The 24179-nt window shown below is 41.4% G+C and overlaps 2 protein-coding genes across 8 annotated transcripts in view; both read left to right on the top strand.

The window, feature by feature from the left end:
• Positions 1-1242: 1242 nt before the first annotated feature.
• LOC108404242 (olfactory receptor 13C7-like) lies at positions 1243-2202 on the top strand. Its single transcript, XM_017671770.3, has one exon. The coding sequence runs from the start codon at positions 1243-1245 to the stop codon at positions 2200-2202; it is 960 nt and encodes a 319-aa protein (XP_017527259.3).
• Positions 2203-11880: 9678 nt separating this feature from the next.
• The window catches only part of RECK (reversion inducing cysteine rich protein with kazal motifs), a 66344-nt gene continuing 54045 nt past the window's right edge, over positions 11881-24179 (top strand). For 3 of the 7 annotated variants that reach the window (XM_073227612.1, XM_017674007.3, XM_073227604.1), the window contains exons 1-2: positions 11881-12580; positions 22910-22968. In XM_073227612.1, the coding sequence (XP_073083713.1) occupies positions 12481-12580; positions 22910-22968 (159 nt within the window). In that variant the 5' untranslated portion in view covers positions 11881-12480. The remainder of the gene's footprint in view (positions 12581-22909; positions 22969-24179) is intronic. The other 4 variants (XM_073227621.1, XM_073227625.1, XM_073227607.1 and 1 more) reach the window with 2 other exon arrangements.

Here is a 24179-nt window from a genome sequence, read left to right as displayed (position 1 = left end):
GGGTCTGTGCAGAGTCTCAGGGAGAAGCTAGTGCCCCTGTGTCAGGCAGCTGGAGAAGAAAGAAAAGAAGGGATGTTGGGCCAGAACTCTCCTTCAGCTTGGCCACAGTGCACGACAGGCATGCTTGCTGCCCAGGTGTACAAAAGGCTCAGTGGGATGTTTAGGCCTTGGCACAGAGGTCTGGGTTAATTCTCTCAGCAGGTGACATCACGGTAGAGTAGCTGTGGCTCCCTCCTGCTCCAAGGAAAGGGATGAGTGATATTCCACTTTTTCCTCTTGGTTTTCAGTATGTTGTCGTGTCTTCTATGTGCTTTATTCTTTTTTAATGTGTGGCATATGTTGTACTTGCCAAATTATTTGGAGAAATGATTTAGAGACTAGGGTGATGTTACTTTTCAGCATGGATTTATGTTTGCTTCTGTTAAATATTTGGAAGCACCACAAATCTGGAACCACCTCAACCCAATTTCAGGGCTAGAGAGTATTTGAAGCTGAGCTACAGCACCAATTGATGTGTACTTCCTTCTGATTCACTCTTATTCCTATGGTGCTGCCCTTTAGGGGACCTTCACAGTGGGCCTTGTACTTCAAATCTGTTGCAACTTCCAGGAGCCTGTCAGTTGTGCTTCTCAGCCTCTCAGAGGCCATCTCCAGAAGCTGCAAATGTCATTAGCACAGCTAAATTTCTGCCATCAGACTTGATTGTACTAACATGCGGGCTTGAAAAGGGGAGCTAGGAAGCCCTTTCATTGGTATGCTGTGATTCTCATGGAATCAGATAGACCTGTTAAACTTCAATGGTCTGTAAGATCATCTGGCCTCACCCCACTTTGCACAGAGGAGACAGGGCTTGCTCAGGGCCACGCAGCTCTAGTAGCCTCAAATGTTGGATTGACTTCTCGGAATTCCTGTTTTTTCTAGAATCACAACCCATAATTCTTCATCTCATTACCTCTCCAATGCTTAATGCAGATGTTTTATATAGTTTGTCCAGGTATTAAAATTATCATCTGCAGGAGAGTTAGTCCACATTAACTTTCATTCTTAGTAGAAACTAAAGTTAAACACTGATCTCTACAACATTTTTCCTAGAATCTCATAGAGACAACCCAATTGTAGGAGCTATTCTCCAGTTGCTCAGCAGAGTGGAGAATGTTGCCCTATTGCTGAGGCACTTTTGGAGTCAGAAAGTGCTGATACTGACCTCAGCAGAGTTCCTGCAGGTGGCAGAGCAGATGCACCATGGACAGGTCCAATCAGACCTCCCCCATGGTGGGGTTCATTCTCCTGGGCCTCTCTGCCCACCCAAAGCTGGAGAAAACATTCTTTGTGCTCATCCTGCTGATGTACCTGGTGATCCTGCTGGGCAACGGGGTCCTCATCCTGGTGACCATTCTAGACTTCCGCCTACACACGCCCATGTACTTCTTCCTGGGGAACCTCTCCTCCCTGGACATCTGCTACACAACCTCCTCAGTTCCCCTCATTCTTAGCAGCTTCCTGACCCCCAGGAAAGCCATCCCCTTCTCAGCCTGTGCCGTGCAGATGTTCCTCTCCTTTGCCATGGGAGCCACAGAGTGTGTGCTTCTGGGCATGATGGCATTTGATCGCTACGTGGCCATCTGCAACCCCCTGAGGTACCCTGTGGTCATGAGCAGGGCTGCCTACGTGCCCATGGCTGTCAGCTCCTGGGCAGCTGGCATCACCAACTCTGTAGTTCAGACATTTCAAGCCATGAGGCTACCCTTCTGTGGGGACAATGTCATCAGCCACTTCACCTGTGAGATCCTGGCTGTCCTCAAGTTGGCCTGTGCTGACATCTCCACCAATGTGATCAGCATGGTTGTGGCCAATGTGATCTTCCTGGGGGTCCCAGTTCTGTTCATCCTCATCTCCTATATCTTCATCCTCACCACAATCCTGAGGATCCCATCAGCTGAGGGGAGGAAAAAGGCCTTCTCCACCTGCTCAGCCCACCTCACTGTGGTGGTCATCTTCTATGGGACCATCCTCTTCATGTATGGGAAGCCCAAATCCAAGGACCCCCGGGGGGCAGACAAGCAGGACCTTTCTGACAAGCTCATCTCCCTCTTCTATGGGGTGCTGATCCCCATGCTGAACCCCATCATCTACAGCCTGAGGAACAAGGACGTGAAGGCTGCTGGGAGGAACCTGGTGAGTCAGAAACAACCAACTGAGTGACTGTCTCAGATTCCCAGACTGCCAGAATGCAAGACCTCCAAACTCCCCATTGTACCCCTAGGGAAATGATAGCCCAGAGTAGAAAAGGGACTTCCCATCGTCTGTGTTGTGGGCCATGTAAGGATGACTAAAAAGTAAGCTGGTTGCCCCCCAACCCCTATTGTTCCAAGACCCTAGAAGGAAAGAACCTTCATATTTCTAGACATGCTGGCTAGTTGTTGGCTTTGTACACAGCCACAGGACACCTTATCACAGCTATTTTATGCTAGCAAAATCTTAGATTTTCTTCCACCAGAAGTTGGTGCATATCTATGAAGAGTCATTGATGTGTACAAAATTAAGAGACAAACACAGAACCTGTTTTTAGTAGAACTGGTTTCTTGGAATGTGCTGTTCAGCTCTATGTAGAACTGCTGATTACTGTACATGCTTGGGTGTTATCCTAGAGGTCTGTGTTCAGTGAGAATAACATGAAAAATATCATCCATGCTATCATGGTGTATTGCCCAATAGCACCATGCCAAGAATTCTCCTCTAGTCTTAGCACCAGGAAAAGAGGGCTCCTACATGGAGCAGTGGGGCTTATGCACGAGGAAGCACGGTGAGATGTTTGCAGTCTCCTTCTCGGACCCAGTTCCAGCCATGCAGTGGTGCAGTGCTGCAATGTTGCGAGGCAGCCGCTCTTGATTTCTTCTTCCCCGCACAGACTACACAACTCACAACAGTAACACCAACCAAACATTCCTGTGGGGGCGCCCAGACTATAAGGAAATCCAAAAAATGTTTTTGGGAAAGCAAAGTGTTATACTAATCCCCACACAGTTATCATTGGCCATTAGTAAGGGTTGCTCCCCGCTCCCCCGGCTGTCCTGTTGCAGCCCAGGTATGAACTGTGGGTCTGCAAGTTTAGACTCTTGGGTGATCGTAAGCAACCACAACAGCATGGAAGGTGGAGGCTGTATCAGGGAGGAGGCCTTCAGACAGAAGAGAAAATTCTACTCAACCTGGCTTAAGAATAGCATGCATTTATTCAAAAGTAGGACCAGACTCAGGTTAATCAGGCTCTAGCTCCTGTGCTCCGACATCTCTTGACTCTCCACTCGTCGGCTTTGTTCTCAGACTGACTCTTCTCATGGTCACAGGGTGGTTGCTGCATACCCTGGGCCTGCTGTTTCCCTTCCAGAATAGGAACCAGTGGTTCCCACAGTCAGAGAACAAATGTCCCGGGGTTTGCTCTGACTGGATGCATGTGAAAGACAAACCCACTGCAGTGGCAGGTAGGATAAGATTATGCAGCTTGATTGAGGCCAGTAAGGCCCTCCTCTGGTATGGAAGGTGGGGTCAGTCTCACCTAAGTCGATGGTTGCTGTACAAAGGAAAATCTGGAGTCGTTAAGAAAGGCGTATGGAGCAATGGATCCTGGGAGAGCAACCGACAAATGTCCACCATTTTCTGGGGCTGGGTAAGGCTTCCTGACTCTGGGAAATCTGTGGAGAGTAGACTGCCTCTTGTTGAATACTGAGACAGAACGTTCTCATTCGATGGTCAGTTGGGTGCTTCATGTCAGACTTCATTTGATTAAAGGAAATAAATACAAGACTCAAATTTTTTGTACATCTGAGTTTTTGTCTTAGATTCAGACCTGTTCCCGTGTGTTTGTATCATGTCTCAACTCTGCAGCTGGGAAGGCCTCTTGATGGTCTTCAGTTTGAAGTAAATCACACCCCTTCCTGGTTTTGTGATTTTATAATTTTTTTTTATTTTTAATTACCCTTTGCTCCACTTCCTCACCTGTTTTTATTTTTTTGGCCTCAGATGTATTTTTGGGTTGCCTCAAATCCTTTGTGGGATGATGCCAGGCATCAGTTGAAAGGCCAAATATGCCAACAAGGCAACAAGCAAATAAAAACAAACTAATGGCAAAGCATGGCGGTGGGGAGGTGGGAGGAGCAGTGGTCCAGCCGGTGTAGGCTGCAGCCCCTCACAGCTCCTTGCTCTGGGTGTTGTGGTCCCTCTCCCTTGTTGTCAGCTAGTTTGGGACTGGGGAGCCTTGAGGTTCTTTCATGGCTGACCCTCTAAGGCAGTGATTCTAACCCCAGGTCCCCAAACTGGTATGAGACTAGAGATGGGGAAATGGGAGGATATTAAGTCACCTTCCAGTGTCATGATTCCTAGGGCACCCCTGCCCCACACTGTCCCCTCAACCCCCAGGCCCCTGGATTTATTACATGTGTTACATGACATACATAGGAGATGGTGATTATAATTACTTCCACGTGTACTTAGATTTACCTGACTACAAACCCCTGTGAGCGGAGCTCGGGTCCTTTGTCATGGACACCCCAAAGGTATGTCTGTGCTCTGATAAGAGCACTTGAAAGAGTCTGCTCATTCCCAGATTCTGGGCCGTGGCAGAGGTTCCTTTCATGCAGGATCGCATATACAATGTAAAACTACTTGCAAAGAGATTAGGACTTCTTGTGGACTTTCTAGGAGAAGAGGGGAAAGAGAAAACCAAGCTCTATTGACCTTTTCTTTGGGCTTGGGGACAGGGAGAGGAGCTCTGTTGGAATCTCCTTCCCTGGAAATCTGTAAAATGAGGATACTACTCTTACTGAATTGACCATAATCCTAACCTCCTCACGACCCAGAGGTGGGTGGGGCCTCTGCAGAGAACAAGGAAATGGTGTGCAAGCACACAGGGAAGGTCTGGGGCGCCTGGGTGGCATCTCTGCTATCTCTCATTCTCTGTACTGTCTCTGCATTTACCTTTGTTTCATGATCTCCACTGCATCTACTTCCTGTATTAATGTGGTGAGAGCAAGTCTTACTAATGGTTAATAAGAGGGGCAGAATTTGGGATTATTGGAACACATTGCTTCCCTCAAAATAGTTTTAAAAATTCCTTTATAGTATGGGCATGTATAGTTCAGACTCAACCAGCCTCAACTCTGTTAAAATTTCTGTTCTTGAATTCTATGTGATTTGCCTGAACAACCCAAATAAATTCTTACTTAAGAATAAAAATAAGAGAAAAAATTTATTTGAACTTCCACAAGTGAATCTTTGTTCTTATAACTAAAAGAATGAAACTAAACAGATTGGGGTGAAAGTTCATTCAAGAGTCAGTGGCTCACAGCTGGTACTGGCTGTAGACTCAGAGACAGGATTCCCAGGGGAACCTCAGGGGACCAGAGCTGGTGCTATTTGCCACCAATTAAGACTGATGCTGTATTCCCTTTGGGGTTAAGTCTAGGACCCTGAGTTTTGTGGAAAGTCCACTAACATTCCAAATTGAATTATTATAACAGCTTCTTCTAGCACTCCCAAAGAAAGCAAGATAGCTGTTCGAAGGCTGACAGGGTAAGGGAGGACTGGGAGAGGTATGTGAGGAGAGATGGGCTAAGCCACCTTGCTTGTCCCTCTAGAGGTGCTCTCAGCCCAGGCAAGGCAGCCAGAGAGCTACCTTCCATTTCTGCCCCCAAAACCATTTGCCACAGTGAACTGCTTGACTCAGTTTTTTGCCTTCTCTGGGCCTCAGTTTCTTTGTATGAGAGCATATTGCCCTATTGCTCTCACTACACAATGAATATAAGAACACCTGGGGAAAGCTCAGAAAAGAGCTTTCATCCCACAACCTGCCACTCATTGATTAGGGGTCTCCTCTGGGCTCTCTCCCAATTCATGCAGTCCACAGTTCATGAGCAATGCCTCCAAACTTTTAATGCCACTTAAGGCACTATTTGAGAGTGTTGCGGGTGCTGGTTGTGGCTCTGGCTCCCCATGCCTGCTGCAAACCTGCCCCCTGGTGGATATTTCTGCAAGCTCTTGAGGTCTGGGCTTCTTGAACTTCAATATGCTCCCAGGTTGCCAGGGGGTGTTGAGAAAATGCAGGTTCAGATTCAGTGAGTCTGAGGAGGGATCCAAGAGTCTACCATCTCTGACAAGTTCCCAGGTGATGCCTACGCTGCTGCTCTGGAGGCCACACTTTGAGTAACAGGCCTTAGAGGACTTGGGACAGGTCGGAGGGACTGAGGAGGAGGCAGGGAAGCAACTGCTGTATGCAAGGCTCTTGCTATGTGCCTAGTACTTGGCATCTGCAACCAGACTGTTCTCTCCAATTTGAGGGGGCCAGGGGGCAGCAGTTTGTCCTGTGACCTTACTTCTCTTACAGATCTAAGAAGAATTGTTGTGTCAGTTTGTTCAGTCTTTCATTTATTGGTACACAGTGGTGACTTCCAAGTTTCTCACATGCTAGACCAGAAACCAGCCATTCCCATTGCAAATTGCTCTAAAGTGCAGTCAAGTACAAATAAATATAAAAATGTGCTTGAGTGCAAAGTCAGAAGATAACTATAGCAAAGGAGAAATACATGTCCAATTTTGCAGAAAACATAATTACTATATTTCTAAAAACTAACCAAGAAACTATTAGCAGTAATAGAAATTCAGAAAAGTAAGACAGGAATAACTTCTCAATAATCAATTGTATTCCTAAATACCTTCAGTATACAGAAGAAAAAAAGCAGGAATAATATCCTATTTACAGTAGCAACAAGTATCAAATTACTAAGAACAACATGGTTCCAGACAGGAGACTGAGTCAAGAAAAAAAAGAAATCCTAAAAGTGTTACAGGAGTATAAGGAAAGGCAGTGAATGCCCAGGCTCTAGAGAGAAGAAATACAATAAAAATGACCTTAATTTCTAAGGTGGAAACTCTCAAATTGTAACAAATAGAAGAACTTTCTAAATATGTATGCTCTTGTGGTCTACCCCACTATATCTGAGGTAAGGCCAATAGGAAATCTGGATTTTAAAACATAGTGATTTAGAGTTTTTCAATCTCCCAAAAGACTACTGAACTACACAATTTGCTAGTGAAGAACAGCTGAACAGTAGGAGGATCTTTTTAAGGTAACAATGTTAGATTCTTCCTACCAGATTTCAATTTACTATAAAGTAACAATTACTGAACTAGACACCACTGATTTTTTTGTTTTTTCAAATCAGTGGTATCAGAGGTACCAGGAAATTAATTCCAACTATAAGATGTTAATACATATATAGTCAGATCAAAATTAATTGCATGAAGAAGGAATCACTTTTTAATAAATAATGGGAAAGTAACAACACTCAGTTGAGTGAAGGTTTTCTTTGATCCAGACATCACATCATATGCTGCCATAAATTTCAGATGGATTAGAATTAAACATAAACAACATAATGATTATAAAAAACTAAAAAAGGACAGAATGATATATTTATTCCAGCTGTGGAAAGGAGCATGATTCACTATTTTGGAAGAGAAAGAGGGTATCAGAATTAAAACAGACATGTTCTAACACACATTGTACAAAACTCTTGGATAACATAGTCTGGTCAAATGCCGTATTTGTTTTGAGTTTCTTTAAAAAGTGTGCATTATATATATATATATTTCTAGATAAATTTTGATATGTGGTAAGACAACAGACACATGCAAGTTTGTTATATTTTGATAATGGACACACTAGAGGCCACTATCATATTAACATGTGTGCTGTTGACTATTTTGTATGGACCTTGGAATAAATCTTTTCCTGCCATCTCTGTACATTTTTTGATCATCTCTAAGTGTATCCTTGATTAGAAAAAGTGCAGTTCTGCACTGATCTTTTATTTAATCCAAGACTATGCACATCTGCTCACATCTAATTGTACCAGAGAGGACATGTGTACTGTTCTCTATTCAATGTCAGGCAAGGCCCAGAATCAGCTGCTTGGTGCATGGTCTCATCATGGTGTCAGGGCCAACTGCACAGCAGCAAGTGAACATGTAACTGGTCACACAGTAATAATGTCATGTTGTAAATGGCATTGGGATTAACCATAAATTTGGAGTGTTTCCTCTCTGATTATATATGACAAGGAATTTGAACAGTTATCCATTCTTTTTAGTGAATCAATATTTCTTCTGATTTTCAATGTCTCACTGCATTTTTTAAACTAACAAACTTTGATTATTAGAGCAACTTTAGACTCACAAAAGACTGAGCAGAAAATACAGAGAGTTCTCATATACCCCCATCCCTACACAGGCACATTCTCCACCACTCTCAACATCCCACCCCAGAGTGACAGCTTGTTACAATCAGTGAACCCACATTGACACATCATCACCCAGAATTCATAGTTCACATTAGGCTTCACTCTTGGTGTTGCACATTCTATAGGTTTGGACAGATGTATAAGGACATGTATCTAGCGTTACAGTTTTGTACAGAATACTTTCACTGCCCTAAACATCCTATGTTCTTCTTCCTCATCCCTCCCTCCCTGCTAACTCCTGGCAACCACTAATATTTTCCTTGTCTCCATAATTTTATGTTTTCCAGAATGTCATGTTGTTGGAATCATACAGTATGTAGCCTTTTCAGACTGGCTTCTTTCCCTTAGTAATATGCTTTTTAGTTTCCTCCATGTCTTTTCATGGCTTGATAGCTCATTTCTTTGTAGTGCTGAGTAATATTCCATAGTCTAGTTGTACCACAGTTTATTTATTCACTTACCTACTGCAGGACATTTTGGTTTTTTCCAAGTTTTGGCAGTTACAAATTAAGCTGCTATAAATATCTATGTGCAGGTTTTTGTATAGACATAAGTTTTCAGTACTTCTTTTTCAAGGTACCATCTTCATGAAGTCTGAGATTGTAAATTGAGCTATTTCCAAAACTGTGACTCATCTGGATGAATCAGGATTTTCTCTAGAGTAGGCAACCAAAACAAAATACAGAAACTAACTGGAAGCTGAAACTGATGTGATTGCAATTATCATTCATAATTCCAGATTTCGAAGTTTTATACTCATCAAAATCTCATTTATTATCTTTGACTTCTCATTCATTATCTTTGAACCTATTAAATAAAGGCAGCTATAAAACACAGCTTTTTTCTATTTTATATAGCAGGACTCTTAAGATTTTGTTAGAAAAAGGACCCACTGCTAAAATATAAAAATATTTTTTACTTTTGAAAATTCCTGAAATAAACAGGCAAGGAGAATAGATATCAGGGATAATTTCATACTCACAGGCCCGTGTCTTTAGAGGACTCACTGGTGGCCAGCAGGATATTGTACCAGTATCAGAGGTTGAGGGTCCCAATGCTAAATTTTATAACACATTGGTTTTGGATGCCTTGGGGTAGGGGTTCTCATCCTCCTGTGAGATCCCAGTATAGGGGCCGGTGGGGCGAGGCAGAGGGAACCTTTGTTCTCCAAAGCCATACTCCCACTTCTTCCATTAATAGTGAACATGACAGCAGTTAGAAAATATTTTCTCTATCTTGGCAATCGCTGCCAAGCAACAACTTCTAGAAGGGCTGCACAAGTTTTTGCTGGACAACTGTCTGTCTCGGCAAGTGCCCTTCCTGCTTTATGAGTAAAATTTAATCTCAGTCACTTCAGTTGGATCTCAGCTTAGTCAAGGCTTCTCCCTAGCCCCCTCCCTAGTTTTGAGAGGAACATACAGAGCCAAACCCACCACCTGGGCCTGGGAAAGAAGGGAGGACAAATGACCCTCAGTTGTCATCATCAATCCCTGTTGACACCTGCTCTCTCATCTGGTATCCAGTGGTACAGACCATGCAAATAATAGCTGCAGCCTTCTTGTTCTCATCTTGAGGCCCCTTCAGGCTCTGAGCTCTCCCTCAATTCCTGCCCTGCCCCCTCTTGAAGGGCATAGAAAACATTCAGCCACTATTCTGTGGTGCTCTAGGTGGGGTGCAAGGAATAGGACAGACTTGCAGCCATTTCTGCTCCACACATCATGCTGAGTGTGCAGGGGAGTTTTAGGAGGCTAGTCACCTCTCAGAGCTCCAAGGGAAGGAGGTTCAGATCTTCCCTTCTATTTTTAAGCCTTTCTGGGGTTCTAAGTCCCACCCCACTGCATCTCCCAACAAGGGACCCCTTCTCTCCAGTAGCTTGCCCCCTCCCCCATCAGAGAGAGCCAAGTTGTTGCAGACTGGTGAGGGGAGGGACTGTGTCTGCCTGATCAGAGTATTCTTCCAAGTCTGTTGTTCATACAGATATTTTATGCCCTCAGCCTTTCAGGCTAGGTTCTGATATCTCAGAAGCTTTTAACTCTTAAAGCCACTCTTTTTGCCTGGAATTTCAAATGTCTATTTTTAAAACCAAAAAGCTAGGAATTTGTTGTTTATTTTTCTACTCTAATAATTATCATTGAAGAAATGAATGCCTTCCCCCATGTTTTAGTTCTAGTGAAGGAATGAATGGGAATAGAAGTATATTAATTAATATTTCAGAAAATGGACCCACTATATACAAATGAAGCCAGATATCATGAAGTCTTAAAGAATTCAAAATGGACTTTTTCCTTATCAAGATAGGTCAGTTCATGATAATAAAATGTGTTTAGGCTAAACAAACCCAGAAAAATTATTTCCATTAAAGATTAACTTCACAAATGTACTATGTATAAATTCCAGAAAACAGTATATGGGATCCTAGTTAATTAAAATCAACAAAACCTGCCAGGTTACTAATCAAAAAGTTCTCTTCCTCCAGATACCTGAGTGAAATCTGGATCTACATGAAAGAATGAGGAGAATCGGAAATGCTTAACATGTGGGTAAATATAAAAGATATTACTTTTCATTTTATAATTTCTTGTTTAATAATAGACTATTTAGAGCAATATAATAATAGTGTGTGGAAGCAAAATGTCTGACATTAGCACCAAAGATGGGAGAGGGTAAAATGGAAGCATACTGTTGCCTGTCCTTATATTTTACATGAAATAAGTCATTATTAGAAGATAGTATACTGTAATAAGTTAAAATGTAAACTATAAACCCTAGGGCACCCACTGAAAAATCAAACAAACATGAACTGAGGAATTCTGGGCAGAGGAGATACGTGTTATGACAGAGGGGTGAAAGCAACTAAAAGGTCTGGAACAGGGTGAGAGGTTCTGCCAAAAGGATGGTGGCAGGGATACAGGGAAGGTGTGGAGATGAAGCTGGAAAAATAATTAAGTCCAATTGCTAAGACCCTGACACCATGTTAAATACTTGTACATCATTCTATCCTAGAGGAGTTGCCTCTCAGAGAGTTTAAAGCAAGTGATTTGTCATCAGAGCAAATGTTTGATAAAGATTATTGTAACTTCCTTTTTCCTTTTGTTTTACTCATGTTTTCATGTTATCCTTTTGTAAACTTAAGAGAATTGATACAGAGAGACTTAAAAAACATACAAACCAACTTCAATATAGGGACTTTGTCTGGGACTTGAAATACTGTTAAGAGGATTATGAGACAATAAGGGAAATGTTAACAACTGGATACTTAATATTAAGGGATTTAGAAATTTGAACTACAGTTCTGTTTTTTTTTTTTAAAGAGAGGGGAGACAAATAAGTACAAATTCAGGACCAGAAAGCGGGAGGGAGAGGGAGAGAGAACTGGTGCTTTGATAGCCAGCGGACCCTCTCACACATTTCCCATGGTAACTTTGCAGGTAAGGAGTGGAATGGGGACCCACCTCCAAATTGTCTCTTAAAGTTTACATTCAACCTGACATTCAATGCTATGTCTAGATACACGAGCATCCCCTTCCCCACCTTTTCCTAAAAGGAATAGGTTCTTAACAGTACATCAAAGACACATCGAGGCTGCTTGTGCTGAAGAGCTTTAATGGTGAATCTGTGCCTCAGGCCCTTGTCAGGGGACCATGTCTTCGGCAGAGCCCCCAGATTTTAGTGGAGGACGGGTTGTCCCAAGTGGCACAACTTCTTTGGGGGTAAGGCAAAGTCTAGGCAAAGAAATATAAGAGGATCGTTGAGGGTACGTAAAGGGAGAAGCCCCTTTGGTTCAGCCTTGGATTATGCCCTAGTTCTTAGGTGAACTTAAGTGTAATCGTGGACAGGTCGGTCTCCTCTCTGAGCCTCAGTGAGCCCATCTGCAAACCACGGGAGGTGGTAGAGGCGTTCTCAGGGCCCTTCCAGCTCTGACATCCTCTGGCTCCGCTCTTGGAGAACGCTGGCTGCGGGACTCTGCGTCAAGAGCGGACGCACAGCTGGGCCGTAACAAAGAGCCGCAGTCCCGAAAGCGTTCCCGCCCCCAGCAGGTTTTGGAACCTACTCGCGGCCGAGGGGCGGGGCTTGAGCGCGCCGCAGCCAATCACGAGAGGTCCAGCGCCCCGGGGCGGAGCCTTTGCGAGTGCGGCGGCGGCCAGGCTGGGTCCGAGCATCCCGTAGCTCCGGACCCCCCGGCCCGGACATGGCGACCGTTCGGGCCTCCCCACGAGGCGCGCTGCTACTTCTCCTGGCCGTGGCGCGGGCCGTGGGGGTGACAGGGGGCCTGGCTCCGGGCAGTACGGGTAAGTGCTGAGGCAACGGTTCTGGGCGGTCCGAAGCAGTCGCCTGAGCGCTCCAAGATGGCGCTGGGCAGGGGGCGGGAGTGCGCGAGGGCGTGAGACCCCCCGGCCGGGCCCACGTCCGGTGACCCCGGGGCCGGAGTCCCCACAGGCGGGAAGGCGTGCCGGCACGCGACGGGCGACGATTCCTCTCCACCCTTGCTCTCTCCGCGCCGAAGGTCTGCTGACCTGGGAGCGGCGCCCGGGGTTCGAGGCCTGGCTCTGTCACCCACTGGACAGGTTCCCCCTTCGCCGCCCCGGCAGCTCACCTGCCTCAGGTCTCCGTCAGGAGAGGGTGAAAGATCTTCTCCCAGGATCGTCGCCAGGGTTCGACCGCATTTCCGAGTCGCAGCCGGCTTTCGCCCGCCCTGAGCAGTGGTGGTTACTTGCACTGGATCCCCAGTTTAGAAAGGCCGACGGCGTTGATGGACCCTGCAGCCTGCCAGGTTCTAGACTCAGAAGAGAATGGCTGAGCTGCTGCTCTTCCCTGTGTGTCCAAGACAGCGCTGGGCTCTGGCGGAACACAGATAAAAAAATTTGTAAGAAAATTAGTAAACTCTGCTCTCCAGGGGCTGGCATGCTTGAGGAAAGTCTTGTTCTTGCTCTGGAGGAATTAAACTAAGGGCGGTTAGGAAACTGTTCAGTTCTTATTGAGTGTCTCCCACGTGCTGGGCTTTAGGAATTGATGCCAACTTCTGCTCTTCAGGAGCTCTCTGGCTAGGAGGCTGGGTACAACAGGACACAAGCAGCTGGAATTCAAGGTAGAAGTCACCAGGGGAGATGAAAGGCTGTGGGTGCACAGAGAGAGATGATGTGTACCTGGAGTGGGAGGAAAGTTGAGCGATCCTCTTGCTGCACTAGACATTAAAAGATGTCTGAGATTTATACATACAGAGAGGTACATTGCTTACAGGGGGAGACATCTAGAAAGAGCAAAATCAACCCAAACAGGGTGTTAAGGTCATTTACAGTATTAAAGATTTTTTTAAAAACCATGAAGTATTCAAAGAAGGGAGAGAATTGTGTCAGGAACCTAGGATTAAATAGTAAATTTAGCTGTCAGTTAGATGGAAATCAAAGGAGAGACAATGCTATGTATTCTTGGCTAAATCAGTTTACCTTCCTGGGCCGCGGTTTTCTCATTACGTTAAAGAAATTGATCTAAAGCACTTCCAAAGTTATGGTCCATAGAATTCTTGTTGGCTTTTCTCATTACACAATTAGCTGGTTCTGTGGGAGGTAGAGTCGAGTAGTTAGGAATACTTGGACAAGTTACTTAACCTTAGTCCTTTTGTGCCGTAGTAGCCACATATATATAGTACCTTCTCATAGATTTTATTGTGAGAAATAATGAGGTAATACATATGTAGCACTTACAAGCATATAGTAAGCACTGAAATGTTAGCTTTTAAATAGGTTTGGGACATAGCACTCCTCATTAAGTCACAAAACATGTTAGATTCACAATATAGGATCCAAGGATTCCTGTGGTAAAGAAACTTGCTTGTTTGGAGAATGAGGAAATGACTGCTAATTGGTATGGGGTTTCTTTTTAGGGTAATGAAAAAATGCTCTGAAATTTGTGGCAATGGTTATACAACTCCATAAATACACTAAAAACAGTTGAATTGCACATTTTAAAAGGATGAATTTAGTGGTTCGTTATTGTTAATATAAAAACAGGAATATTAAAAATTTAAAATTTTGAGACTTAAATCTGGCAGCTTCAAATGGGGAGTGACAAGTGCTGGGGAAAGACTTTGATAGAGAAGAGGTAGAAGCAAAGCAAGGAAATTGTTTGCCTATAGTGTAAGTGGTTGCCTTATTTGAGAAAGCATGCGTGGCTGTTTGTGATGGATTGTCCATAGACTTAGGTTTTGGTTTGCTTAGGTAAGCTGCTAAGGCATTAAAGCCACCGCAGTCTAATGACCTCCTTGTTTAAGTAACATGATTTATATCTCAATAAAATTATTGTAGAGAGAACTTGTTTGCTTATAAAATGCTATTTATAATACCTAAGGCATGCTTTGGAAAATGCTGGCCTAGATGATTCCTGAAGGCTCTTCCAGCTTTAAAAGTCCATGGTGACATAGAGTTGCATTGTTTGATAAGAAGAAAAATTCCAAGTTTGATCTAAAAGTGAGATTTGGCTCTTGCACTAAATTCTAGGAAGTGTATGTTGCCTGGTTCCTTACATTAAAGGACATTGAGTAATACAATGGACAAAAGCATCCACTGTGGACTTGTAGAAAGTGTGGAAATGTTCTTCAATCCTAAGCAAAAATTGAGAGCACAATATTAAATTGTATTTCAATGAAGGCCTGGCTTGTATTTCTGATTAAGACAACCTTCTTTCCCCCTCTCCTTACCTCTCTAAGGATGGGTACTCGTGTCCCCAGTGGTTGGTATAAGGCTTTACGAGTCTTATCTGTTTTAACTTGGAGATTTTCATTCCTGTTCCTGGGAGGTGGCAGTGAGGGAGGGTGATATTATTTGCCCAATGATTATTATCGTTTGTGAAGTTTGGCCTTCCCTCTACATTGGAGTAATGCTTCACTTCCTATTCCAGTGTACAGTCCCATTCCCCGGTAGGCCCCCTCCCTGCCATACTTGTAGTGTTCCCTTTGGGGGATTGGATGGGACCCTATGCTGCAGTTTTAGGATCTGTGTGTCATGACACCTGATAGTAGCTCTGTTCCTATTTAAGGTGTTCTGTAATAGTACAAAAGAGAGAAAGATGTGACATTAAGGGCTAGGTTTCAGTAAATTGACATTTAAGAAATTACGTAATAGCCTAGAATCCTGGAAGAGAATGTAATGAATTTCAAGTTAGAAAAAGCAAACGCCTTTCTAGAGGAAAGTAATAAGAAGCAGATTTTCTTCTCAAAAAAGTATCTTGGCCCACAGTTTAGAAAGAGCTAGGATTGGTGATAGACCAGATATGATAGTATATTCTGATACGCTGCTAAAAGTTCCTGTCTTGTATCCATAGATTTAAGTAGTCTTTTGTTAATCATACTTTCACAATGGCATATTTTCACTGTGTGCCATTTTTACAAGAATGTGGGACAATGGCAAGGAGGTGGTTTTTATATGTTATAAATGTGGCTTTTTAAAAGAACTAAACAGATAATGCAGGAATTTGTTTATTCAAAAAATATTTATTGAGTGCTTACTATATGCCAGGTATCGTTCTAGTTGCTACTCTCAAAGAGCTTACATTCTAGAGGAGAGAAAAAGACAATAAACAAATAAAATGATTTCTGATAGTGATAAGTATGCTATGAAGGAAACCAAATGGTAACAATTGTGTGATTAGAGGGGAAGCAGTTCTTTACAGAGTGATGACAAGAGGCGTCTTTGAGAAAATAAATTTCAGAACAAGAGATCTGAAAATTGTGAAGGTGCTGTCCTTAGGGAGGATGGGGATAGGGACCAGGAAGTGCAGAGGCCCTAAAGCAGGAAAGAACCAAAAGTCCTAACAACAAAGTGAGCAAAAGGGTAGCTGGGGCTGATGGTACTGAGCCTTACAAAAAGCCACATAAGGATTGTGCATTTTATTCCATGTGCAGATAGAAACCAATAAACTTTTAAGTCAGACTTTTAAGTAAGAGATGTATGCTTTGATAAATATTTTAGATTTTTCTGCTGAATGAAATGAAAGGGTTTGTAGGGATAGGAGTCAAAGCAGGGTGACTAGTCTAGTCTTCTGCAGATGATTGTGACTTAGAGCGGTGGTGAGGATAGAAGGAGAGAGGTTCAGAATACATTGCTGATGGGTTGGGTGTGGGAAGTGAAGGAAGGAGGAATTAAAGATTATGCATAGATTTTTACCTTGAGCAATTTATGCCATTTACTGAGGTCGGGAGGATGGAGAGGAACAGGTTGTAGGAGGGTTGGCAGATAAGCTAGGAAGAGAATCAAATGTTCCATTTTTGTATATGCTTAAGATGGATATTAGGAATAACTGCCTCAGATCCATTGTTCATTAAGCTAAATTTCATACCTGTAATTAATCTATTCAGTAAGTATTTTTTGAACTGTTAATAGGGCCATATACCTTGTTTAGTCACTAGATAGAAAGTGTTAAGCAAAACAGACATGGTCTCTGCTTTCATGGGGTTAATAGTGAGAGTCATTTGCTTTAGTTGTTTCATAGTGATGAGTGTCTGGGTTAATGCTCTTTTGGTCCCTAAAGGAAAGAAACCAAGGTGCCTCAAGATTAGGGGGCTAGTTAATGTAGCATCTAACAGGGACGTGCATGGAAATCCCAGGATAGGAAATTCAGCACAGCACAACCTCAGGAACTGCTGTGGGAACTGGAGCTGCCAGGAATGAAGCTTACTTTTAAAGACAGTTTCTACCTCTCATAGCTTCTCTCTGTGCATCTCTTGCATTTCCAGCTCTCCACCAACCAGCTTCCTCTATTTACTCATGGTTTCTGCACCACCATAAAACTTAAACTTCTCCAGCCCCAGCTCTTGACCTTATAGCTGCAGAGCCCACCCCCAAATGGCTGCATGTCTCTGTTCTTGAGTATATGATTGGGTGCAATTTATCTTTCGCCCTAGGCCAAAAACTCATATGATGTTTTGCTAACTAATTGGTTGGTCACCGTATGAAATGTGGTACTGAAGTGGTACAGTGAAACTTTTTCTGTGAAAAGGCCTTGTATAACTAGGAAATTATTACTTATTAACCAATGAATAAAGTTTTTGAGCTGAGCACCATGCTAAATGGGTATAAGAAATTTACAGTTAATCTGAGGATATCATAAATACACACATGAAATGATTAGAGATGAGTTAAGTGTTAAAGTTTCCAGTTCTGACTGAATAATAGGCCTTAAATAACAATAACAAAAAAAAAAGATCCAAAAACCACTCTGGCTTGGAGTTGTTGGAGAAGAAAGGCTTACTAAAAGTTGAGATGGGATTTAAACTTTGAACGATGTTTGCAATATAGGTCAGCAGAAAGAGGACCCTAAGCATTTCAGGCAGAAGGCTGTGTTCAAGGTAAATGTACTCAAGGCTTTCATTGTTAAAAAATAATAGAAAGTTAGAAGAAGACTGGGAAATGATAGATAGGGAATAATTGCAGGAAGTCATTGAAGGCCCTTCATTGGAAGGCCCATGATATCATGAAAGGTCTACTCTAAAACTAATCTGGGAGTCATATTGGTAATAGAATAAAGTAAATACAATTGGCTCTTGTGGTAGTGAAGTATGAGGCAAGCAGTGGAGGATATCTAACTTGCAACTGATTGGGGGGGTGAAAATATATATATATATATATGTCTAGATAGATAAAGCATTATGACAAGATGTTAGCAATGTTGACTACAGGTAATGGGTATATGGATAATCATTTTTTGTTTGGTTTTTCCTTGGCTGACGATAAATTTTGTACATAAATGCAAACACGTGTATTTTTAAAGGGATAAATGTGACAGTTACAGGAATGCATTTGTAAGTTAAAGTTGCAGTTTTAAATGTTTTAAAATGGTTGTGAGTTTCCAGGCTGTTTTGAAAAGAAAAATTTGATTTAAGGTAAGGTCAAACTTTTCATTAACATATCTTTTTTATTTAGAATGACCTTTTTCCAGTGTCAGCTCAGATTTGGTTTTTCCCCCCTCATTGTGGGATATGTATATATTCTGTTTTAGTAATTCTTTAGGAAGACATTAACTAGAGGAGGGTCTTTATGTTCTTTAGAAAAGAAAAACAAGACTGGCTTTTCATTAACCAAATTGAATTACAGGTTTTAGGTGGCTTCTCTGGCAAAATCCTTTTAACTTCAAAAAATCCTGTAGTTCTATGAATATTTTGGTTTTAGATTAGGTGTGTGTTTGTTTTTTTTAATGCTGGGTTGGTTTTAGAAGTTGCTTTTTTCCCCTTGTGGCAGGAGCATGTGCTTCCTGCTTATTTGCCTCTCTTTAGTACACATGTGGCCCAAACTAACAACCAAACCTTGATGTTTCTAATTATTGATTAATTCTGCTTGCATATTTCTAGGTTACGCTAATACTTTCTTAAACTCAGCATGCTTGGCCTTTAGCAATCAGTTTTGCTTTTTATTAATTTTATAATTACAAACTCTTAGAAGAAGAATGCAAAATATGACATTCATTCTTATGTCTTTAATGAGGATAACACCTGTGTTTTTATTTTCATCATGTCAGTATCAAGTTTTATTTTAAACTAATTTACCTTTATTTGTTCATTTTATGAGAATAGGCAGAGTTTTAAACTATTTTTCTTGAAGAACAAGAAATTAGATTAGACTCAAATTGTAAAAACAAAACATTTCTAGAGTTCATTGTCTTCTCTTGTATAAAATATTAGGTCTTGAGAGTACTTTTTGCACTCTAATAGCTGAATGACCCAATTAACCCATTTTAATACCTCTAAAAAAGACAAAGACCTTTAATTGACACATTAATTACATTTGAATCCCTTCTTCCATGCTTAATGAAAGCATATGAGTTGATGTTAATTTCTTAGAAAATATGCAGTGTTAAAGATTCTAATAAGTTTTTGTTGTTTCAAAGGAAGAAAAATGTACACTAATATAATAATAGCTAAGGTTAAGAATAAAGTATGAAAAATGTGATGGAGCATTTGTCCCCTTGCCTGTTCACAGAGGTGGCAATCTTCTCCAGGGAGGAAATGTACTATTACAGAGGAATACTTGGTTGGGAGGGGTAAGGGGTTGGGGAGTTATTACCAGAGGATTTTGGGTTGCCCTTTTTAACACCATCTTGTCGGAAATAACAGAAGGCTTTTGGAAAGACTAGAAAGGAATATGTCAGAATGTCAACACAGATCTGGCAAGACAGTGCGAGTATAGATCATTTTCCTTTTTCTTTTCCACATTTTGGGGTTTCCTAATGAAAAAAGGAATTATTTGAAAATTTTAACTTTGGGTGTCACTGCTATAAATTTGACATTTACAATTAAATAGGAAAAGAATAGGCTAATTTTTTTTTAATAAAACCTTCCATTGTTACAGGACTATAACATGTTTTCTGTTTCTGTTCTAAACAGACCTTTGCTCCAACAAACTTTTTCAAATATCCCTAGTCCCAAATCAGACTCTTGTCTGCCTGACTGTTTACTTTTTGCTAAGCCTGTGCTTATTGGGACCGTATGTTATCCTGAGTTATCTTTGCTCGTGATCAGCTGGATTTTTTGCCCTCATATGACCTTTGTGTTAGATAGTATGAAGTGGCAACTTCTAGAGCACTTCAGAGAGCACATCAGTGTCACACAGGCGAGCCTTTTTTTATACCCCCTGCCTGCCTTCCCTGTTCCAGTGAGGCTAGGAGCATAACAGAATCTTAGAAGATGGAGGTAGCATGGTGTGGCATGGCAGGGGAGGGTGGGTGTTGGTGAGAAAGCTTCATGAGTGATTGGGCCCACCTTGAAATTGAGCTTCTAAGAAAGTAACTGTAGCCTTACAAGCAAGGAAATTTTTTCTTGTGAAACTTAGTGAAATGTTAATGTTCTTCGGAATTTTTAACTTGTATGTTCAGAACTTCAGAATACCTTTTCCCAGAGAAATAGTGTTAGAAAGCCAGCCCCACAATAGTCTTTTATGAAACCAAACTATAGTAATATGCCAATAGTATATACCCTGTTGTTTTATGTGAAAACAATTTTCAGTTTCCAACTTAGAAGTCTTGTTGGTAAGGTCTAAAAGGACTTTTTTAATTCATTTACTTGTTCATTTCTCCCCAGTACAAAGCCTACCTGCAATCAAAAAGGCTCTGCTTTCCTCTAAATTTGTATGCCAAAATTGTATAGATTTCAATTGCAAAGATTGTTGCAAATATATATATATTTAACCATCTTATCAGATGTAGCTGCCTGAAATGTAGTATTTTCATCTCCTTGTCTCTTTTGTCTTGCCAGTCTAGACAGCCCCTGATCCATCCAGCTGTATCTTTTTCCAGTGAGCTGTACTCTAGAAGAGTAAAAAAGCCCTGCTGATTATCTCCATAGCCAATTTATGAATTTCTCTGGACCCATAATGCTGCTTGGCAGCAGTTTTCCTTTTTTTCTAATTTGGTGTTTCTCAAACTGGCATTCTGAAATGTTAGTAAGTAGCATGAAAGAAGTGTTGTGTGCCCTGAGAAATCTGTCTAGTGATTCCTTTTTAGGAGATTAATAATGCATATTAAAATATTAAAGCCTTCATGAAGTACAGCAGTAATTCTCTTTTTTTAATCCTCTATTTCCCAATTTATTTGAACATGAAGCATTTTTTCTTGAGAAATAGATATCAACAACTCATGAAACAGTGTTTCATAGGACACAAATTTGAGAAATATGTCTGTAGTTGCCTCCTTTATTCTCCAGAGTGGCTGTTCCAGACCTCTACAGTTTTACCTCAAGTCCCCAACCCCATCTCAACCCTTTATGTTTTCAGATATAATCTCCATTTCACCCGAAAATGAATGTCAGCTTCCCACTTATTTTATTAGTGTCCTTATATCCTTTCCTCTTGTCTAGACTTTGTTCTACCGTTACACTGAAACCTGGATGAATTCAGAAAGCATAACATTTATTCACTATTGTACCCCTGACCCCAAACACAGTGCCTCTTGAACCCATATCCCTTTCCAGCAATTGCCTCATTTCTCTGTATTCTGTTTCAACCACAGCTGGCTTTATGGCAATTCAATTCTGGCACTTACTACCCAGAGTTAAAACAGACTCCACAAGTTAAAGGGCATGGTCCCCAACCAGACTGCCCTTACTCCAGCCACCAGCCACACTTTGGGGGTCCCTAGGCCACCCACACTTCTGACCAACTGGCTGTAAATCCTGGCTTTCCATGGCCCCCTCAAAATTGGTAATTCACTAAAATGACTCAGAGCTCAGAGTGTAATCATAACTGTGATTACAATTTTATTACAAAGAATACAAATCAGGAGCCAAATGGAGAGATGCACAAGGCAAGTCTGGGAGGAAATGCAGGCCTGTGCCCTCTCCTCATGGAGTCAGTGTGCATCACCTTCCTGGCACATATGTCTTTACCAACCAGGAAAGGTCCCCTGAGCTTCAGAACCTAGAGTTTTTATTGGGATTTCATCACATAGGCATGATTGAGTTACTGGTGATGTGGTTGACCTCAATCTCCAATACCCCTGTCCTATGGAAGTTGAAAGGTCAGGCTGATATGTGGCTCAAAGCCCCAACCTTCTGATCACATGACTAGTCTTTCTGGCATGGCCAGTCCCCATCCTGAAGCTATCTAGTGAGACCATGGGTCACCTTATTGGCATAAAAAAAGGCATTCCTGTTACTCAGGAAATTCCAAGGATTTAGTCTCCAGGAACCAGGGACAAAGGCCACTCTAAAGAAGGTGGGTGGGGATTCCTGCCTTGATCCTGCATCCCCCTGTAACTACCACTCTTTTTTCCTGCAGTCATTGCCAGACTTATTGAGAGCCTATTTGCTATTCATACTTCCTCACCTCTGGTTTGCTCCTTAATATCATTCACTTATACCAGCTCCACAGAAAGTACCTTGTGAAGGTCACTAAGTGGCCGCCTACTTAGTAAATCCATTTCCTTTCTTAAGTCAACCTGACTTAAGTCAACCTTTCTTAAGTCTAACCTGAATGTTCTGGTCCATGATACTAACCACTCCCTCTTCCGTGATGTCACACTCTCAGTTGACCTGCCTCTCTGACTATTCTATCTCAGTCTCTTTCCTTGTTTGTTCCTGTGTCTCAGATACTGCTGTTTTTGAGAATTTGTTGCTGTGTCCACTTCTCACTAGGAACACTCTCCAGGCAATGACTTTCTTTTCCATATACCTTCTTTGTGCTGATGACTTCCACATTTGGATCTTTAGGCTTGGCTTTCTGACTTTACTGGAATTTCCATCTGGATGTCCTGTAGGAACCTTAAATTTAACATGTCCAAAACAAAATTAACTGTCTTTTTATTATTTAACCTTTCATTACAGATATTAATAGAATATAGCCCATAGGGGAATTGTAAGGATCAAATGAGATAATAAACTAAGTAAAATTCTGGCACATAGAAAGTACACAATACACAGTAGCTATTACTCTTACATGACAGTCTCCCATGGCAGCAACCAAGCCCTCAAACCTAGCATTGACCTTGGTTTGTAATGGATGCATAGTGAAGGTTTGTTGAGTTAAAATGAATAATAATAATAATCTTGGATAAAGAGTTTGTATAACTATCTGATTTAGCTTAATCATATTGTCTACTTAAACAGTAGGCAACATCAGGTGTTTATTTTTTCTCCCTAGGTGCATTGTGTTGTAATCATTCAAAGGATAACCAAATGTGCCATGATGTATGTGAACAGGTAAGCTTACATAATAATTGTAGAGGCTCTTAGTTATATAACTGTTTATTAAGTATAATTGTTTTGGAGAAATGTGTTGGACAGCACCTTAACCAAGAGATCAGAGTTCACATTACCAATAATGGAATAGATTTAACATGTGTATGCTGACTTAAGACACTGAAAAGAGCACAGTGTCTTTAGTAGGATTCTTGCCAAAAATGCATAACCTGAATCATCAGAAAGCAATAGTGAAACCGTGATTGAGGGATATTCTTCAAAACAACAGCCTGTTCTCTTCGAAGGTATCAGTGTTAGAAAAAGGCTAGGAAACTTCCAGATTAAAGAAACTAAAGAAGCATGACCACTAAATGCAACTCATGAGCCTGGATTGGATTCTGGAATAAAAAAAGATTGCTATAAAGGATGTCATTGGGATAAATTGGTGAAATTTGAATATGGACTGTAATAATATTGTATCAATGACATCTTAAATTCGGTGATTCTATTGTGGTTTGATAGTGTCTTTGTTCTTAGGAGATACATGCTGGGGTTAAGGAATGAATGATCATGTCTATAATAAATTCTAAAATGTTTCATCAAAATAGAATATGTAGTAAGTGTTAAATGTTGTGAAAAGTAATGAGTGAGTCTAAATGAAGGCTATGTGGATGTACGTTGTGCCATTTTTGAAACTTTTCTGTAGGTTTGAATTTTGCTGGTTGAGCCTTTTTAGGCAAGTTCCCCTGAGACAATGCCTGTTTGTAAAGTTTTATCTTCTTTAATCATCTTGATTGTATAGTTCTAGGCCTAAGCACTTGGGACTTAATGGTGTCAGTCATCTTTTGGAGGAGTTCTCAAATAATAATCTGGATTTTGTCACTTTCTAAAATTTAGAGAGCTACATAACTGGGATTAAAACTTCTCTCAAACAGTATTTTGAATTTAGTAAGAATTTACAAAATACTCTAGTTATAAAATAAGGCAGTGACTCAACTCATCTGATGGCTACTGTAGAATTCATGTCAAAACACTATAGTAAATTACATTTTCTGCAAATTTACTGCTGGAACAATAGCTTTTAATAGCAAAAGTGGCCCCTTGATGGTGTCACTGAAAGGGAGCTTTTACAGTAGCTCTGCTACTTTTGGAAGCATTGCTTTCCTGATTTTTTGCTTTGTTTCCTCTTGTTTTTTCCACTGGTGTTCCATGGGGTGATTGATTTTTATGAG

This window comes from Manis javanica, chromosome 2, assembly GCF_040802235.1.
Source record: "Manis javanica isolate MJ-LG chromosome 2, MJ_LKY, whole genome shotgun sequence".
In the NCBI taxonomy this organism is placed as follows: Eukaryota; Metazoa; Chordata; class Mammalia; order Pholidota; family Manidae; genus Manis; species Manis javanica.
This window is presented reverse-complemented; position numbering and strand designations above follow the sequence as displayed.

Excerpts from the sequence above, each read along its gene's own strand:
- LOC108404242 (XM_017671770.3), top strand. The coding sequence starts at position 1,243 with ATGGACAGGTCCAATCAGACCTCCCCCATGGTGGGGTTCATTCTCCTG.